The 18,391-nt window shown below is 44.6% G+C and overlaps 1 protein-coding gene across 1 annotated transcript in view; it reads left to right on the forward strand.

Moving 5' to 3' along the window:
- Ppp1r21 (protein phosphatase 1, regulatory subunit 21) overlaps nucleotides 1-18,391 on the forward strand; it is a 59,842-nt gene that overhangs the window by 23,549 nt on the left and 17,902 nt on the right. Inside the window, exons 12-15 of the mRNA XM_013517520.1 lie at nucleotides 2,596-2,732; nucleotides 7,008-7,100; nucleotides 14,994-15,121; nucleotides 17,705-17,857. Coding sequence (XP_013372974.1) covers nucleotides 2,596-2,732; nucleotides 7,008-7,100; nucleotides 14,994-15,121; nucleotides 17,705-17,857 — 511 coding nt within the window. The remainder of the gene's footprint in view (nucleotides 1-2,595; nucleotides 2,733-7,007; nucleotides 7,101-14,993; nucleotides 15,122-17,704; nucleotides 17,858-18,391) is intronic.

Here is an 18,391-nt window from a genome sequence, read left to right on the forward strand (position 1 = left end):
TACAGGCTGTCAACTATGGTTCTTTTCAGTAGATCTGTCTGGGGGGATACTTTTCTAACCACATAATGTTATATAAGTCAGTAGGTTTTTTTGTTTGTGCGTTTGTTTTTTTTTTTGTGATACCAGAAATTGAACTCAGGGTCTTGTACATGCTAGGCATATGTTGTACCACTGAGCTATCTTCTCAGCTTTTTTTAAAATTTTTGAGACAGGGTTCACTAGATTGCCAAGGCTAGCCTTAAACTTACTATCCTTCTGAGCCAGGCTCCTGCGTAGCTGAGATTATGCTCCTGTACTTCTGTACCTGGAGTGAACTGGTAATTTCAGTAATTGTGACCGGCACATGTATTGAAAAAAAAAATCCAGTTTTGGGTTTTATTACCCCTTTGCTATAACCTCTAGATGGGAGTTACAATAGTTGACTTCTATATTTGGATCTATAATCTTTAGATATCTTTGAAACAGTATATTCTTGTTTTTATTATTTTTATTTTTTATTTTTTTGGTTTTTTCTCTGGTACCGGGAACCGAACTCACGACCTTGCGCTTGCCAGGCAGGCGCTTTTGCTGCTGAGCTAAATCCCCAGCCCCTGTTTTTATTATTCATGACTTATTTAAGTTATGAACTAACAACTTTAGTCATATGATATGTTGTTTAGTGACCTCTAATAGTCTACCTTAAATATTTCTGGAAGTTTGGTAATACTGTCAGTATATTTCTATACTTTTGATCTAAAACTATCAAGATTCTTATTTTCTCTTGAATTAACCTTTAAAAAAAGTCAAAGGATTGTACAACTAGAACTTAATATAAAGAGTATTTTTAAATAAAATAACTGCAATATAAAGTTTAGAATATATGTACATTATTTATTAAAAATATAAAATTCCATTAAAAAAATTAATACACATATTAAGAAACATTATTTCATAATCCTAATCTGACAAGATATTTCATTAACCAAATTCTGACCTGTTCTTTTTTTATGGAAAAAAATAAAATTTCATAACAAAGTAATAGAATAACACTGATTAATACATTGAGTATTATCATCAAAGTAGTTACTCAGAGTACAAGGTATGGGCATAAAAAATTCTTCAAACAATATTAGTACAAACCTGGGGCTGGGGATTTAGCTCAGTGGCACAGTGCCTGCCTGGCAAGCGCAAGGTCATTAGTTCGATTCCCGGTACGGGAAGTAAACAAAAATATTAGTACAAGCCTTTCTTCACAGTGAACTAAGAAAAACTAGTAGTGTAACTAACTTGTGATTTATTCTTATGAGAGGATTTTAGGAATCATTAAATTACTAATTAATGATTATGAATTATAATTTCATTCACATCCTTACCTGTTCAGTATAATTAAATTTATTAAAAATTGATTTTATAAGTTCAACATTAAAATCTAATATATCTTATTTAGGTTATGTTTAAGATTCTGTTTAAGAACCATTGGCATAGTATATGATACTTGAAGTAGTTATACATTTTTATTTTATATCTGCTTTTTTGTGAGTACATCTTTTATTTTTGGAGACAGGGTCTCACTCTGTAGTTCAGGCTGGCCTTGAACTCACTATGTACCCCAGTCTCACCTCAAACTCAAGGTGATCCCTCCTGCCTCAGCCTCCTGAGAGCTGGGATTACAGGCACGTGCTACCACATCCAGTTCTCATAATTACATTTTTAAAAACATTGGCTAAACCTTTACTTTATCTAAGGTTCCTATTCTTGGAATGTTTTGTCACATATGATTTTAGCCCCCCTTGATAGGAATTCATGTGTTTAGATTTTAGGGGGCATTGGCTTAATCACATCTTTTTTTTAAAATTGCGTCCTTGATACGGTGGCGTGTTCACTGGTAGTGTCAGTGGGCTCAGAATTGAAATCGCTGCCTTGCTGAGAGTAAAGCAAAAGCGCCGCGGCAGAGGGATGGCTGTGAGTGTTTCTCGGCTAACTTTCCTAGTTCTGTGTGAAAAGCTTTTGTTTTTGCTTGATTACCTACACATTTATAAATAGTCATAAGAGTGTATGTGGTTTCTTTTAACCTTGTAATTCAGTTTTCCCAAGTAACCATTTAAAATTGGAAGTGATAGAATGTATTCTGTGAATGTTAAACATTTGCTTTTAAATTTGAGCCCCTAGATTAGTTTCTCTAATTTGTTTGTCTTTTGAAACTACTCTAATGAGAAAAGTTTCTTAGACTCTGAACTGCTGTCAGTGGCAATAATACCAGTTCCAGTTTCATTAATTCTCTTTTGGAATCCAGTCTGCAAAATATTTTCTCCCATAAATATTTAAGGAATTCTTAATATTTAAGATATTTAATATTTTAATGTATTTGTGCTGCTTTCAGGAGGAAAGAGACTGGGGCTGGGCCTTTGTTTCTTCCCTTAGTCAGACCTCTGCTCCTCCCTTGGATTCTCAGCACGCAGTCGGGTGTGTCACAGGCAGTTGTGTGCGTAACCGTGATCAGATTGTTTCCGCACAGTCTGTCTTTGGATGTGGTTGTTTGGGAACTTAGATGGTTTCTCACGGCTAATTGAACATTGCTCAGGATGCTGACTTCCTAAAAAATCTGCCCCTTCCTAGTTTAGAAGAAGAATGTGAATCTTCTCTTTGCACATCTGCGTTGAGAGCCAGGAATCTGGAGCTGTCCCAGGACATGAGAAAGATGACGGCTGTGTTCGAGAAGCTTCAGACGTACGTTGCTCTTCTCGCCTTGCCGAGTAAGTGTGTGTGGTTCCGGTTCCGGGGGAGGCTCGGAGGACCAGAGCTGAGAGAGATGGTTTCGCTTGCTAGTGTGAGAGGAGCAGAGGAGCTGAAGTCGGGAAAACGCTGAAATTCAGTCTCTTGGGCAGAATACTATTTCCCTCTTCCTGACTTCTCCTGTATGAAGTATTAGGCTTTAAACATGCCTTTAAATAGTAGTTACTTTTCTCTCCTTGTTTATATGAATCCCGTCGAGTGCTAAGAATTGTAGCAGCTTTCCAACAAGGAGTGTGGGGGATTTAGTAGTAAGCAGGAAACTTGTTTCCTCTTGGCCTTACTCGCAAGAAGTATTGTCGGGTGATTTCAGTGGTGTTTTTAAGAACGCGGGCGGAGGCGTAGCTCAGTGGTAGAGCTTTGCCTCACCCGTGTGGGGCCCTGGGTCTGGTCTCTAGCACCACGCACACAGCTGTTCTATACCTGGTACTAGGGTTTTTTCAGCAGCTTTCTTGTGACATAATCTATACCCTGTACAATGTATTCATTTAAAGTGTGTAATTCAGTCGTGTTTTAGTGTACTCACAGGCATGTACACCATGAGTATGGTCAATTTGGGGACTATTTTCATTACCTCTAGGATAATCCATGTATTTTTTAGCCATCGTCCTGTTCTGTTTCTCTTCTTACCTAGCCCTCAGCAACTTCCAGTAACCTTTCTGTTTATGGAATTGTGCATTCTGGGCCGGGGAGATAGCTCAGCAGCACAGCACCTGCCTGGCAAGCGCAAGGTCCTGAGTTTGATTCCTGGTACCAAAAAAAAAAAAATGATAGAATTGTGCATTCTAGACACTCTGTACAAATAGAATCATATAATACGTGGTCTTCATTGAAGCGTACGTCAGTACATCATTCTGTTAAGTTGCAGACTTATAGTCCATTGCATGGATGTGCCACGCTTTATTTACCTGTTCATCAGGTAATGGTCGTTTGGGTTGTTTTAGCTATGTGAACAGTGATGTCCACGTTCCATGTGGACATAGCTTTTCATTTCTTTTGGGCATGTACGAGGGTTGGAATTGCTGGGTCACATGTGACTATGTTTCATTATTTGAGGACCTGCCAGACTATTTTCCAAAGTGCTCTACCATTTTTGCATTCTTACAAGTAATCTTTGAGAGTTCATATTTCTACAAATTCTCGCTAACGCGTATTATCTGACTTGATTCTTGCCATCTTCCTGGGAATGAGGTGGTGTCTCTTGTAGTTTTGATTTGCATTTCCTTAGAGTGTAATGTCTTTCATGTCCGTATAGACCACATCATTTTTTTTCTTTGGTAAAATGTCTGTCTGTATTCTTTTCTTTTCTTTTATTTCTTTTTTTTTTTGAGACAGGGTCTTGCTATATAGTGGAAGCTGGCCTTGAACTCACAGTATATCCCAGGCTGGCCTCAGACTTGTTATCCTCCTGCTTCCATGTCTAGAATGCTGAAATTACAGGCGTATGCCAACACACCCAGCTCCCTTTCTCCATTTTTAAGTTGAATTACTGGTCTTTTTATTATTGAGTCGTAAGTTCTTTAGTCTAGATACATGTCCCTTGTTGGATGTATTATTTCCTACATTTTCTTCCATTTTGTGTGTTGTCTTTTCATGTTCCTAATGGTATCTTTTGAAGCACAAAAGTTTTTTGTTTTTTGTTTTTTTTTTTTTTTGGTTTTTCTCTGGTACCGGCAACCGAACTCACGACCTTGCGCTTGCCAGGCAGGCGCTTTGCCGCTGAGCTAAATCCCCAGCCCCGCACAAAAGTTTAATTTTGGTGAAATCAGCTTTTTTTCTTTTGTTGCTCATGCTTTTGGTGTTATATCTAGGAGTTCATTGTCAAATTTGAGCATATAAAATCTTCTAAGAGTTCATAGTGTTGGCACTTACATGTAGTCTTTGATCCACTTTTGAGTTTTTATATGTAGTGCAAGGTAAGGGCCCAGTTTTGTCTTTCGTGTGGAATCCAGTTGTCCCAGCCCCATTTGTTGAAAAGATAATTCTTTGTTAAATGGTGTTAGCAGACTTGTGAGAGACAGTTCATGGTAGATTTATGAATGAATTTATTTCTGGGTTCTCAGTCTTGTTTCCTTGATCAAACCATCGATCAGGTCCCCACCTCTGTCCTAGGTCAGTAACATACATTTTTGGTGACTGTTGCTTTGTAGTAAGTTTTGAGGTCAGAAAGTGTGAGTCTTCCCACTTCGTTCTTCTTCAGGATTGTTTTGATTGGTCAGCATCCCCTGTAATTCTACATCAATTTGAGAATCCACTTGTCAGTTTCTACAGTGAAGTTGCTAGGATTCTGATAGGAATACATTAAGTCTGAAGATCAGTTTGGGGAATGAGTTGCATTGTGTCTCCCAAGAGACATGTGCAGTTCTAAGCCATGGTGTCTGTGTGTCTGGCCTTGTTTGGAAATGAGATGTCTGCAGCTGTAATCAAGATGGGATGTTACTGAACTTGGAAGAGCCTGAGATATAACAGTGGGCATTGTTACAAGCAGAGGAGATTTGGAGACAAGCAGACACGAGGCCATGTAGTCAGAGGAGGGATCACATTTGTGTTGCTCCAGCAAAGAACACCTGGGGCCAGTAGAAGCTGAAGGAAGCCACAGAGAATTCTCCCCAGGAGCCTTTGGAGGGAGCGTGGCCCAGCAACACCATGATTGTGACTTCCAGCCTGCAGAACTGTGAGAGAATAAATTTCTGTTATTTTAAGCCACTCATCTGTGGTACTTTGTCAGCACAGCCCTCGGAAGCATGCAGGGAGTGTCCTGGCAGTCTTAACGCCCTGACCAAGTCTTGCAGCCCGTGAACATGGCCTGCGTTTGCCCCGTTGCTGTTTCTCGAGGGCGTGGCCCTGGGCTGCACACCGCTGCTGCGCTGACAGTGGTTTTGGTGGGCGTCTCCTCCGCTGTCCGCTACCTCACCACTTGCTGGTGTAGGCCCCATGCACTGCGGCTGGGGGCCATCATGTTTTCAGAATTCCTTGAGGAACACTTGATAACGGGACCCAGTTAGCTTTGGCTCCTCTTGGGGTAGCTGTAGGCCAGTCACGTGAGCAGCAGGTACAGTTCTTGAGGTCAGGGTTCGAGATTTGTTCTGGCCTGGCTGGTGCTTCTCGGTTGCCTTTTTCTGGTTCTCTGTGGGAAACGAGCCTGAAGCTCAGCCTGTCTCTCCATTGCCTCGTGCGTTCCCCACAGGCTCCATTGTTCTCAGAGCCCTTCACTTGAATTCCTCCTGCACTGTTGTGCGGGAAGCCGGTTCCTTTGAGAAGAGGTTCAGAACTCTTGTTTTAAGGCGTTGTTTTCACCGAGGCTGAGTCTTGGGGCCGTGCTGCTGGTGCTGCGGGCAGGCACCGCACTGCTTTCGGACTCGCCCTGTGAGGAGCTGGATGTTCAGGGAAGGGGTAGCGGCAACCCCAGGTCTGTGACCTGGTTCTTTCGGTGTGGGCCTCACGTTCCCAAGCTGGGGCGGGGGTGGTCGGCAGTGCCTCCTGCAAGGTTGAGCCTCCGTACGTGTGTTTGGGGGTGTGTCTTGGCTGCACTGGCCTAGAACTTAGCCTCAGCAGCAGGTAGGCGGGGCAAGGTGAGGACTGCAGCCTTGGGCTGGGAGTTAGGAGAGAGGGCGTCCTGTGTGCCTGGCTCTGCCTGCTGAGAGACGGGTTTCTAATCTCCCCAAGCTGCGAGGAGGATGGCGGTGTGACTTGGTTCAGGTACCACACTCTTCCTGTTCTTGCTATGACAGATTTCCTGAGTAAATGTCCCTCTAATTGTTGTGTATCCTTAGAGCTATTTCTAGAAACCTGAAGTGATTTTTTAGTTGTTTTGTAGTTGTCACCGGGTTTACTGGGGAGCAGGTCCGTGGAGCTCATGCTGTTGCACCAGAAGCAGAACTCCATGATATTTGAAGAATTATATTTTAGTGCTGTTCAGCAAAAATGAATGTGTAAGTAATGAAAAAAATAAGCATGATGAAAATCACACAGGTATTCACTTCAGAAAGAATCGTGAGAGACCAGCTGCAGCCTAGCAAATCAGTTTTGATTCTTAACCATAAAAAATACGTGTGGACATGGGCATGCAGGTTGCTCAGATGTGCCTCAGTTTATCACCATTATGTGTGAATGTGTCTGTGGAGGTTTTTACGAACAGTTGTTTCCAGAATATTATAATCAGTCTTCACTCTCTGTGTTCCTCCAAGTGGAAGGAGGTGGGCGGGAAGATGCTTAGATTTGTGATTTTGGTTTCCTAGGCACACAGCCCGATGGACTCCTGCGGACAAACTACAGTTCTGTTTTAACAAACGTCGGTGCTGCCCTGCATGGCTTCCATGATGTCATGAAAGGTGAGTCCCGGAAAAGACCGTGAATGCGCTTAGAACTTTCAACCCCTTCCTCAGATCTACCTGAAGGAGAGTGAAACAAGTACTGCCAGGACTGTAGGCTCCGGATAAAGGCCCAGCAGCATCTGGCTTGCGTGGAAGTGCACAGCTAGCGCCTTCTGCTCTTCCCATCTGCTGCCTTCTGAAGGTACACAGAGCTGGTGAGAGATCCTCGCGCATGTGTGTTAGCCAGAGGCGTTACCCCGGCTTCATGCAGGCCTGTGGGTCTTACCACACCAGACAGGCCGTTCAGTGGCATTTAGCAAAACACTTAACCCTTGTTAAAACTCAAGTGTGAAGGAACTGAGGAAATGAAAGTCCCCAGGAAGAATATACTAACTGTCCACCATCCTGTGTATTTTGATATTTAAAATGTCTGTTCTAAGTCTTACCTTGTTTAGCACAGCCTGAAGAAATGAAGGCCTTTCTTTTAACCTTGGTCAGCTTACAATTGCTTCTGGGCTCCTAAGAATATAGTCTGCCAGCTGGCAGGGGCAGATCTTCCCAAGGCTTTCAGTTGTCTCTTTGCATGTGATTCTGAGTCCTGACCAGCTCTAGCTTTGTGTTGCTTTTAGATCCCTCCTCCTGCCCCTTTCCCTTTTAGAGACCTGGGCAGGGGAGGCAGAAGGGCCGGAGCGACCCTGAAGGACTGTTGGGAGCAGACCAGGTCCCCAGGTGATTCATTGGGGTGTTTACTTAACAGTTTCTGACTCATTTTACAGAAACCGGATTTTAAATCTTAAAGCTGTTTTGTGTAACATGTGTAACAGGGCACGTGTGCTGTGCTCTTGTAGACTGGCACATACTTGTGCTGGGGTTCGTTCTGTGTCTCTCCCGTGCTACTGAGCCTACTTTTCCGTTTGGCGGACAGTGGTCTTCCCTGGCTTGTCTTCAGCTTATCTGTAGAAGCCGCTGTGCTTCAGGAGCTCGCGCTGGTGTCGGGAATCGCAGCTCTGGCTAGGAGGTCGGGTGGCACCGATAGTAGTCAGTCCCGCCTGCAGAACTTAGTCTGGTCTGTAGAAACACCAAGGAACAGGTGTTTGTGTCCCGCACAGCCTTTGGTCTGAGAGCCTAGGACTTGGCTGTTAGTCCTGCATCCAGGTTTTTACTGAACCTAGAATGAGGCCATTAGAGCCACAAGTGCCTCATGGGCTTCGGACTCTTTGTCTTTTAAATTTGCAGTGGGATGTTGTGATTTGTTCTCCTAGTGGTTTCTCCGGAATTTCTAGATAGGAGGTGCTAGACCGATGGACAATGACTGCGAGAAGGAGCCCTAAGGCTTCGTTTAAATGAAAAAAATTGGTTTTATTTAGTTCCTTTTTAAATTCATTAACAGTACACAGTTTCCTAAGGGTGCGCTTGAGCGTACCTTACATAACATCACGAGATGCGGGTGGGCCCAAGCGAGCGCGTTGCTGTTGCGGTCGGGCGCGAGCTGCCGGGCCGCGAGGTCGGGAGCCTCCTTTGCCTCTGTGCCGCCACCTCTTTCTGCTCCTGAGAAATGAGGACAACGTGAACAAGGCGTGGGGGAAGCGTGCCACATGCTGGCAGATAGCTGAGGCCCTGCGGCCAGCCTTGCAGTTCAGGTCCAGCCTTTGACCTCTCAGACTGCGGTGTATCTCTGTGAGACCTGATACGGGACAGCACACGTACGTGTAGCTGTTGTGGCACAGTTAGGATCCCGCCCTGCATCTGACCTTACACTAAGAATTTTGCCGTTGCTTTCCACGTGCGCATGTTACCGTCTGGTAGCAGATGGCTCTGTAGCAGCAGTGAGCATGCTTTCGTCCTGCCGCCAGGTACAGAAACGTGTCACTGCAGAGCGTTTCTCTTTTTTAGGAATAAATGGAAAGTTTGTTAGTCAAAAACAAAACGAAAACACAAATGAGAGCACTAAGAGACATTAACAGGAGAATTTTTGTTTTACAGATTTTATTTCAAACCTCTGCCCTTTCTGCTTTGCTCTGAGTAATTGCTTGATCTGATTTGGAGTGAGGGAGGGTGGGTCGGCTGGCTGGCAGGCTGTTCCCAGTGAAAGAGGAGAGGGGCGTTATGGAAGTGTATCCCGTATGGAATCAAACTGAGCACATTTGTCTTTGAGTAAGTGTCATTCTGTATGAGAATTATTTGATCTTTCATCTCAGAAGTCTAAAGCAGGTAGAGTAATATAAACATGAGGAAAGTATAAATCTGTGGTCTAGGACATGTGATTGCTTTACATATTTTTGGAGTTAAAATTTAAGCTGGGCATGGTAGTGCACACCTATAATCCTAGCACTCAGGAGGCTGAGGCAGGAGCATTGCTGAGAGTTCAAGGCCAGTCTGGGCTGTGTAGTGAGTTCGAGGCCAGCCTGAACTATGTGGCAAGACCCTGTCTTAATGAAAAACAATAAAAACAAAACAAAAACCCAAACCCAAATTTACTGCAGTAATGCATGAAACACAGTTCATGGACGCTTGTTTCCAAACAGTGCCGTCCACAAAGAGAAGTGTTCAACAAATTTTCCTTCCATTTGCAAACTCCGCGTCCGGTGACGCACATGACCGTGGCCGTCTTCCCTGCACGAACGCAGATGCGGCTGTCTTCCCTGCCCTGAGCCATGCTGTGGTTTCGTGGAGTTGGGATCGCGGTCGCAGACAGACGCGTGCACACTGGCTGTGGAGCTTTCCGTGTGCTCTTCAGCGCGCAGTGCTGCTCATGTGACTCAGCCTGTGTGGCTCGGGGAGAGCGCAGAGCGGAGGTGCGGGAGACCAGAATGTGCGGCGCAAGGGAGGGAAGAAGAGGTTTGGAAGAGAATCACCACTGGATCGAAGAGGGAGACTGCAGAAAAGCGTGCACGTGGTGCCCTGGGCCTGACCTGGCCTTGGGGTGCGAGCTGGTGAGGTGGACAATCTTGAGAGTTTCAAAGAACGAAGGGGCCACCAAAAGAGCCGATGCGGCAAAACGAGTAACAGCGTTAACCCAGCAGAGGGTACACGTGCAGAAGAGGTAAAAACCCTGTCGTCAGTGTGCTTGAGTGAGAAACAGCTGGCCGGTGAGAGCATCAGTGAGGCTATGATCTGTGAAAAAGCCAGAAAATCGCGCAGTGATTTACTGCAAGAAAATCCTTCTTCATGTGCAACAAATGATGAATTTAAAGCCAGTAGAGGGGTGGTTTGATAAATTCTACAAGAGAAGTGGCGTCCGCAGTGTAATAAGTCAGGAGGAGGCTTCCCGTTCTGACAAGGCTGCTGCAGAAGCCTGTAAGAAGGAATTCATGAAGGCAGAGGATATGTCGCTCAACAAGCGTTCAGCTGTGACGAAGCAGTGCTCTTCTGCAGGAAGATGCTGAGCAGAACCTAGTGTCACGCAGGAGGAAGAGGTACTGCCGGGGCGCAGGCCTGTGAAGGACAGAGTGACCCTTTGCGGTGTGGGAATGCAAGCGCCGGTCTGCAGAGTAAGCCAGCACTGGTGGGCCGTTTCTGGGCCCCGGTGCGTTCAAGGAACTGACTGTGCACAGGCCAGCCTGCCTGTCCGTGGAGGGCCAGTGTGAAGCTTGGGGCGCAAGGCCGCTGTTCATGGAACAGGTGCATGCGGTGTTTTCCCACCGTTAAGAAACACCTTTCTGACAACCAGCTGCCTGAAGGGGCCTCCTTCCGATGCACAGCCGGCACACCCTCCAGCCGCGGTGGATGATGCAGACGCTGAGCGTGCCTTCCTAAAGGTCAGGTCCCCCCGCCTCCCAACACCTGTTCTGCCGCCCGTGGACCAGCAATGATCTGCAGCTTCAAGAAGCTGTACACAAAGGCGCTCTTCACAGGGTGCTTTAATGTCACTGAAGAGACGTGCTTGTCTGCGAAAGAGTTCTGGAAGAAACATTTCAGTGTCCTCCACTGCATCGTCCTCATTGACAGTGCCTGGGAAGATGCCATGTACCAGCCCTTAAACTCAGCCTGGAGGAAGCTGTGGCCAGCATGTGTCACTGGATGTGACCGTGAAGGGTCTGGCGCACAGGTAGTGGAGGAGACTGTCCGTGGGCAAGAGCGTGGGTCTGGATGTCGGTGACGCAGACACAGAGGGGCTTGCTGAGGACCGTGAGGAGGAGCTAACGATGGAAGAACGCGCTGGGCCCCAGAGTGAGCAGCAGCAGGAGGGCGCTTGCTGAGGAGCGTCCGCTGAGGGAGAGGAGCCCAGGGAGGAGGTCAGCCGTGACGTGTCAGCATCCATTATGGACAGTGGAGTGAGCGCGCCAGGCTTTCTTTGGGAAGCAGCGCCCCATCATCACTGTAACGAGCAGCTGCATCTGATGAACGGTAACGTGGTCTCTCATTTCCAGAGAGACACAGACAGGAACAGCAAGTGACGTTAGACAGAGTTTTCATCAAATTGACCCTGCAGGTGAGGGACAAGGAAGAGAGGAAACCTCTGAAGGAGGTCGCCCATGTCCCGATGGAGGGGCCTCTCCCTCCAAACTAGCCTCCTCCCTGCCCCCTCCCGTCCTCCTGAAGTCAGCTCAAGCAGGGTTAGTGTCTCTCTCTTCATGCTGTACTTTGCTGTACTGTTTCATATTTTTATGGCTGAGGAATATATATGGGGGCCGAGGACATCGCTCAGCAGCACAGCGCCTGCCTGGCAAGCACCAGCTCCTGAGTTCAATTCCTGGTACAAAAAAAAAGTGTGTGTGTGTGTATATATATATACTGTTCTGAACAGATTAACCTTATTTACAATGAACCTTTCAGTTCATGGCCGTAATTGTGGAATGAATTAAGTTCGTGAGCCAAGGTACCGATGTATCAAGAGTACTTTAGGACAGGTCCATTGCCAGCATCACATTTAATGGGCAAAAACTGAAAGCTTTTCCTGTGAAATCAGGAACAAGACAAGGGTATCCACGCTCACCACTCCTATTCAGTAGAGCACTCCAAACTTTAGCCCGAGCAGTCAGGCGAGAGAAAGAAATAAAAGAGATACACGTAGGAAAGGAAGAAGTCAAACTGTCCTTACTGGATGATGACATGATCCTTTATACAGAAGACCCAAAAAACTCCTAGAACTAATAAATTCAACTAAGTAGCAAGATACAAATACATGAAACCAACGGAGAAAGAAATTAGGAAAACGGTCCCATTCACAGTAGCTTTAAAAAAATTAAGTGCTTAAGGATTAAACTTACCAAGGATGTGAAAGACCTCTATAACAAAAACTACAGTATCCTGAAAAGACAGATAGAAGAGGATGTCAGAAAATGAGGACATACCCTGTTCCTGGATAGGCAGAACCATTACTGTCAAAATGATATTACTAAAACTGATGATTTAGATTTAATACAATCAGATACCAATGGCATTCTTCACAGAACTAGAAAAAACAATCCTAAAGTTCATATGGAACCTGAAGAGACCCAGAATAACACAAGCAGTTCTGAGCAACAAGAGCAAAGCAAGAAGCATTGCAGTACCTGACTTCAAGCTATATTACAAAGCTACAGTGATAAAAACAGTGTGATACGGGCACAAAAAGAGGCATGCAGATCAGTGGAACAGAATAAAGGAAGCAGAAACAGTCCCAGACATATTCAGCTATCTGATCTTTGACAGAGGGGCCACAAAATACACAGGAGAAAAGCAAGTGGTGCTGGGAAAAGTGGTTATCCATGTGCAGAAGAATGAATGTAGATCTGTCTCTCTCACCCTGTAGTAAAATAAAATCAAACTACATCAAGACCTAGATATTAAAACAGACACACTGAATCTGCTGGAAGATGAAGTGGTTAAAACTTTTCAGGAATTAGGTAATAGGCAAGGGCTTTCTGAGTGGAGTGCCAGTTGCATAAGAAATAACTCTAAGAATCAGCAAATGGGATTATATCAAATTAAAAAGCTTTGGCATAACAAAGGACACAACCCACAGAATGAAGAAACTATCTACAGGATGGGAAAAAAACTTCTGCCAGGTTCTCGTACAGAAGACTAATATCTGGAGTAAATAAAGAACTCACACAAAAGTGCAGCAAGCTTGTGAGGAAAAAGTCCCTTCTGCCTTCTTGGTGGGAATATAAGCTAGTGAACTGCATGGAAATCAGCATGGAGATTCCTCAGAAAACTAAAACTAGAGATTCTGTTCTACATAGCTCTTCCTCTACTAGGTAACTTCCTGAAAGAGTTAATTACAGTGATACATGTGTTCCTGTGTTGATAGTAGCACAGCTCACAATGGCTAAATCTTGGAAGCAGCTTGCTTATATGTCCATCAACAGACTGAACAGATAAAATGTGGTATATCTACACAATGGAATAATACTCAACCGTAAATAAGGATAAATTTGAGTCATTTAGGAAGATGGATACACCCTGAAATGATTAATGCTAACTGGAAAAAGCAAATACAAGGTTAGATATTGTATATTTTCTCTTAAATGAGAAATCTGAAGTATCAATAAAGAGCAAAATAAAAGACGATAGCAAACAGGATGGTAGACCTTTCGCACCCAGAAAGGGGATATGTCGGATTTAGGAATGGAGGGAGGGGTGAGGGGAGGTGAAGGGGAAGCGAGAGGAGTGGGACTGGATGTGTGTGTGCACCAGCTCCCTGGGATGGTGGTACGTATGCCAGTAAAGGGGGAAAGAAGAAAGGGACACTCCAGTTAAAATGTCTGGGTCAAGTAAAGAAGGTGTGGGTAGAGTATAGCAACACTGTTGTTTAGTACTGTACCTCTTTCAGAGGTATCTCAGTGACCTGCTAAGCAGCCAGGATTGCCTCCTAAGCAAGTCACACACTGCAGGTACTGCTAGTGAAATGTTGAAGAAGACTGTCCGTGGTGTATAGCCAGAGAACATCTGCTGCACCTGCTGCCAAGTTCAGTACACAGACGTGCTCCACATTCCGACTCAGTTTTTATACCGTGGCTATCTGACGAGTCTATAGAAGACAATTGTTTATTTTTAAAATACAGTGAATATAAGCTGGGCGTGGTGGTTCATACCTGTAGTTCCAGCACTCAGGAGGCTGAGGCAGGGGGATTGCCACTTTGAACCCATCCTGAGTAACTCAGTGACTTAGTAAGACTGTCTCAAAATAAATCAGGTAAGAGCTGGAGTTGTAGCTCTGTGAAGCCTTGGGTTCAGTCCCAAGACTAGAAAAATAAAGTCAGTGGCAACTATATTTTGCAAACCTTTTTTTTAATTACGAATGTGATTGCCCTTCATTGTAAACCCGAGTTGTCATAACAATCTCCCAGTGTCCCTTATTTCCAGGACAAGCTCCTGTTTCGGAGACCCCAGCACTCTGAAGCACAGCCCCTTAGCAGGCCCGCCCTGCTGCTCCTCTCTGAGCCGTGCTCCCGCCGCTCTCCTGCGCTTCACCAGCCCTGGCGTGCGCTGGTGCTGTCGGGCCAGAAGCTGTAGCGCGGGAAGTCACCCTGTGCTGTGCCCTGTCCCTGTTCGGTTATGCTGACTTCTCAGTGCTGCCTGTGATGGGGATGTCACTTCTGCGGCGCTCCTGGGCCGGCCTCACGGGCTGCGCCAGTGAACACAAGACAGTTTGCTTAGTGCTGCTAGGCCGTCCAGGGTGCTCCTAACTGGTAAACCCTGGTCAGGGTCATGTGCCCAACCTTAAAATAAGGCCTGGTCCTTAGGTGAGGCCGGGGCAGGCCCAGGCTGCTGGCCGCAGTGCAGGCAGGGCTGAAACCTCCCTTCTCTCGTTCTTTCTGCTTAGATTTGGAGCTCCCAGGTTCTTAGCACAGCCCTGATACCTGGAACCCTTCCTTGTCAAATTTACTTTCTACATTTGTAGGAGTAGCTCAGAGGAGTGGGCTGGTGATCTGCATATGCATTGTATGCAGATAGTAATGAGTTTTCATTCTAATGCTTTTATAGATATTTCTAAACATTACAGTCAGAAAGCTACAATAGAGCATGAACTTCCAACAGCAACGCAGAAGCTGATAACAACTAATGACTGTATCCTGTCGTCAGTAGTGGCATTAACAAATGGAGCAGGAAAGGTAACTGTTCTGACTTATTTTGACCTTAATTTTAATCTTAAGTACAGTCGGTTATGTTTTGTTCATGACAGGAAAATTGATCTGTACAAGGATTTTAGACTATAGAGCCTTCTGTAAATAAGCTCTTTTGATTCTCCGTACCCAAATTTTTTTTAAAAAGTCTTTTTTAAAATTATTTTTTAATTATTAGTACACATTTGCAGGACCTAATTCACTTTTTCTTTATTTTTAATTTTTTTCAGCTTTAGGTATAATCATTTACTCAATATTTAAAACAGTATGGTAGTGACTGGCATTTATCGTGCGTGAGTGAGTCACTCACTGTTATGTGTCGGTGCAAGACTGGATAATTTGAAGATTTGAAATAGATCCTTGTGACTGCCAAGGATCTATTATATAAAATAGTGGGAGCATACGGAAAAGAGGAAAAAAAGAATCTGATACCACTTCTGTTACTATTTTGCCACACTTTGTTTTTGCTATCACTTGTGACAGTACTGCCTCTGTCGTTTTGTATTTTAGCAGCTTCTTTAAAGTGACTTTAACGTGTATCTTTGTTGAACTGTTAATATTAATGATCATTGGAACATTCCATGCCTACTTATTATAAACTGATCTGAGTGAATTTCTCTGAGAATCCTTTGTGGATACTCTGGCTGCTGTAGAAGTCTCCTCCAGCATCACCGTCACCAGCACCTTCAACAGTTAGGGTTTCTTTGAGGTCTCTGCTTGTGGATAGAACCAGAGTCTGTACTCAGACTCACCTTAGCCCATTTATTGCAGCGACTGCACATAATTTCTCAAGGAAATGCTAATCTCCGTGTCTGTTTCGGTGCTTCGTTCTTTTTTCACTTCTTACTTTTATCAGTGCATGTTTGCAGCATGCCATGATTACATTCATCGTAGGGAGTTGGTACGTGAACATTACGCATTTCAGCTTCATCCTTTTTTTCTGACAAGCTCACCATAATTGTAATGGATATTCTTCAAGCGTTTGAAATCAAATCAGAAGTGAGCTTAGGTCATGTTGAACAGTCAGTTCACCCTTCCTAAACTTGTACTGGTCGTTTTGACTCTTGGCACTTAGGGCCATAATAAAGGTATTGTGTGTGTGGAGGGTGTGTGTGTATGTGTGGCAGTACTAGATTGAACCTGGGGCCTTTGCCCTGAGCTATGTCCCTAGCCCTTTTTCTGGTTTTTGTGTTGAGACAAGGTCTCCCTGAGTTGCTGCCTCACCTCCCAGGGTGCCGGAATCACAGGGATTGTCCTTCCTATCTTCTTTTTTAGCTGCCTCATCTACAGCATGCCAGAATCTTCCTCAGTGTAACTTTGAGTCTATTAAACATTTCTGAAAAAAAAAGATGTTTTACATGAGTCTGTGCATTTCTTCCTTTTTAGAAAACACTGAAATATTAGAACCTATATATTTCATAATTTATTAGCTTTGCTTTGCCTGAAACCTTAAAATATTGTCACAGGCAAAGGTATCTGTCTTTATTCACCAAGAGTATATAGCTCTAGAGCTTTGGAATACTCTTCATTAAATAGTATATAACATAGACGTTTATTAACATAGTAAAAACATTAGCAAAAAACAACCTTCAAATTATTAGTGACTAAGTAGTACTTAATTTGGGAACAGTTTCTGGCAAGGTAGAACAGTCTGTTTCACAGACCACTTTTTCATATTTATCAAAATTGCTAGCTAGGATGTTTAGTCACACACTTTTGTTTTTGTTTATGTCACCATTTTATAGAACACTAGATTTAAAATCATGTCTCAGCAAAGTTATAGTCGTAGATCTTTTTGTGGTTGCTTATATAGATTTAACAGATACTCAGTCTCTAAGTATCAAGAATCTACTGAATTTTTAGTCTTTTTCTATTTATAATTCACAAATTGAGACTTGCAGAATTAAATTCAAGTAAGGATTATATGTTCAAGATGTTTATATCATGAATTCGCTGGAATGTAAATGTTCGGTATTAAAATACAAATGAAACAAATAAACGTAAACGATGATATTTTGAGATCAGTGTAGAAACTAATGCGGTGAACAGCTTACGAAATTCACCTGCAGGGCGAATCAGAATCAGTCTTGGGTTTTGTGAGGCACAGACTTGTCTAGAATAGGACATACCAGAATTCAACTCTCTCTCTCTTTTTTTGTTCTTTTTTTGAGATGGGCTCACTATGTAGCCCGGGATCTCCTTGAACTCGCAGGAATCCTCCTGCCTCAGCCTCCCGAGTGCTGGGCTCACAGATGTGCGCCCCCGTGGCTGGGAGAGATCAGTTCTCAGTGTTCGTACTACACTGTCCTTTTGCTGTGTTTTACTGCCTAGGTCAGGGGTGGCAGACAGTGGCATGCGTGCCACAGTGGGCTGTTCGCTGTCATTGAAAGCTCTAAAACGTTTGCCATCACTGGCCTACGTGTTCTCCTCAGATAAGTGGATGTGGGCTTTGGGCAGGTGTTTAAATTTCGTTTCCATGTCAGCGTTGTTAACCGTCTCTGAAAGCTGTGAGGTAGGAACTCTAGATGACTGTTGGGAAAAGCTGCTGTCTTCTTGTCACACGCTATCCAGATGGCGTCTTTCTTCAGCAACAACGTGGACTGCTTCATTGCCTCCCTCAGCTACGGGCCCCGCACAGCCCACAGGTTCATCGGCCCCCCGGCGGCGGAGTGCATGCTGCAGTACAAGAAGAGTGCGGCGGCCTACATGAAGGCCCTGAGAAAGGTGCGTGCGCTCGGAGCGTGTGCCCGCGGGGCCTGAGGGGCGTTCCAGAGGTGGCAGGAGCTCCCGCCGTCCGCAGTCCATGTGTAGATTTTCCCAGGTGTGGGCTGGAGGCGTTCGGTGAGTGTTGGGGGGTGTCCTTCGGGAAGAGCAGGCGACAGAGACCCAGGCCTAACTCGTAAGCACGGGCCCTGGCGCACTTCCTGGGGTGAGGAAGGCTGACAGGCAGGAAACTCGCAACTGCAGCGGATCTTAAACCTGTAGAAACACAAAAAGTTAAATGTCTCCGTAAGTTTTTCTAAATGTAGTTAAGCATACATGATCATTGCCAAAAAATCAGAAGATACAGTAGCACGTTGTCTTGGTTACTTTTCTGACGTTGCTGAGACAAAATACCCAACGCCCAAAACGAAGGAAGGAAAGGTTTATTTATCTTACAGTTTGTGGAGGTTTCAGTCCATACTTGGCTGGCTCCGAGGCAAAAGGCAGCAAGGCAACAAGAGCAAAGGGGGGAATGGCAGCCGAACAGCAAACAGC

This window comes from Chinchilla lanigera, unplaced genomic scaffold, assembly GCF_000276665.1.
Source record: "Chinchilla lanigera isolate Chin_1 unplaced genomic scaffold, ChiLan1.0 scaffold00040, whole genome shotgun sequence".
Lineage (NCBI taxonomy): Eukaryota > Metazoa > Chordata > Mammalia > Rodentia > Chinchillidae > Chinchilla > Chinchilla lanigera.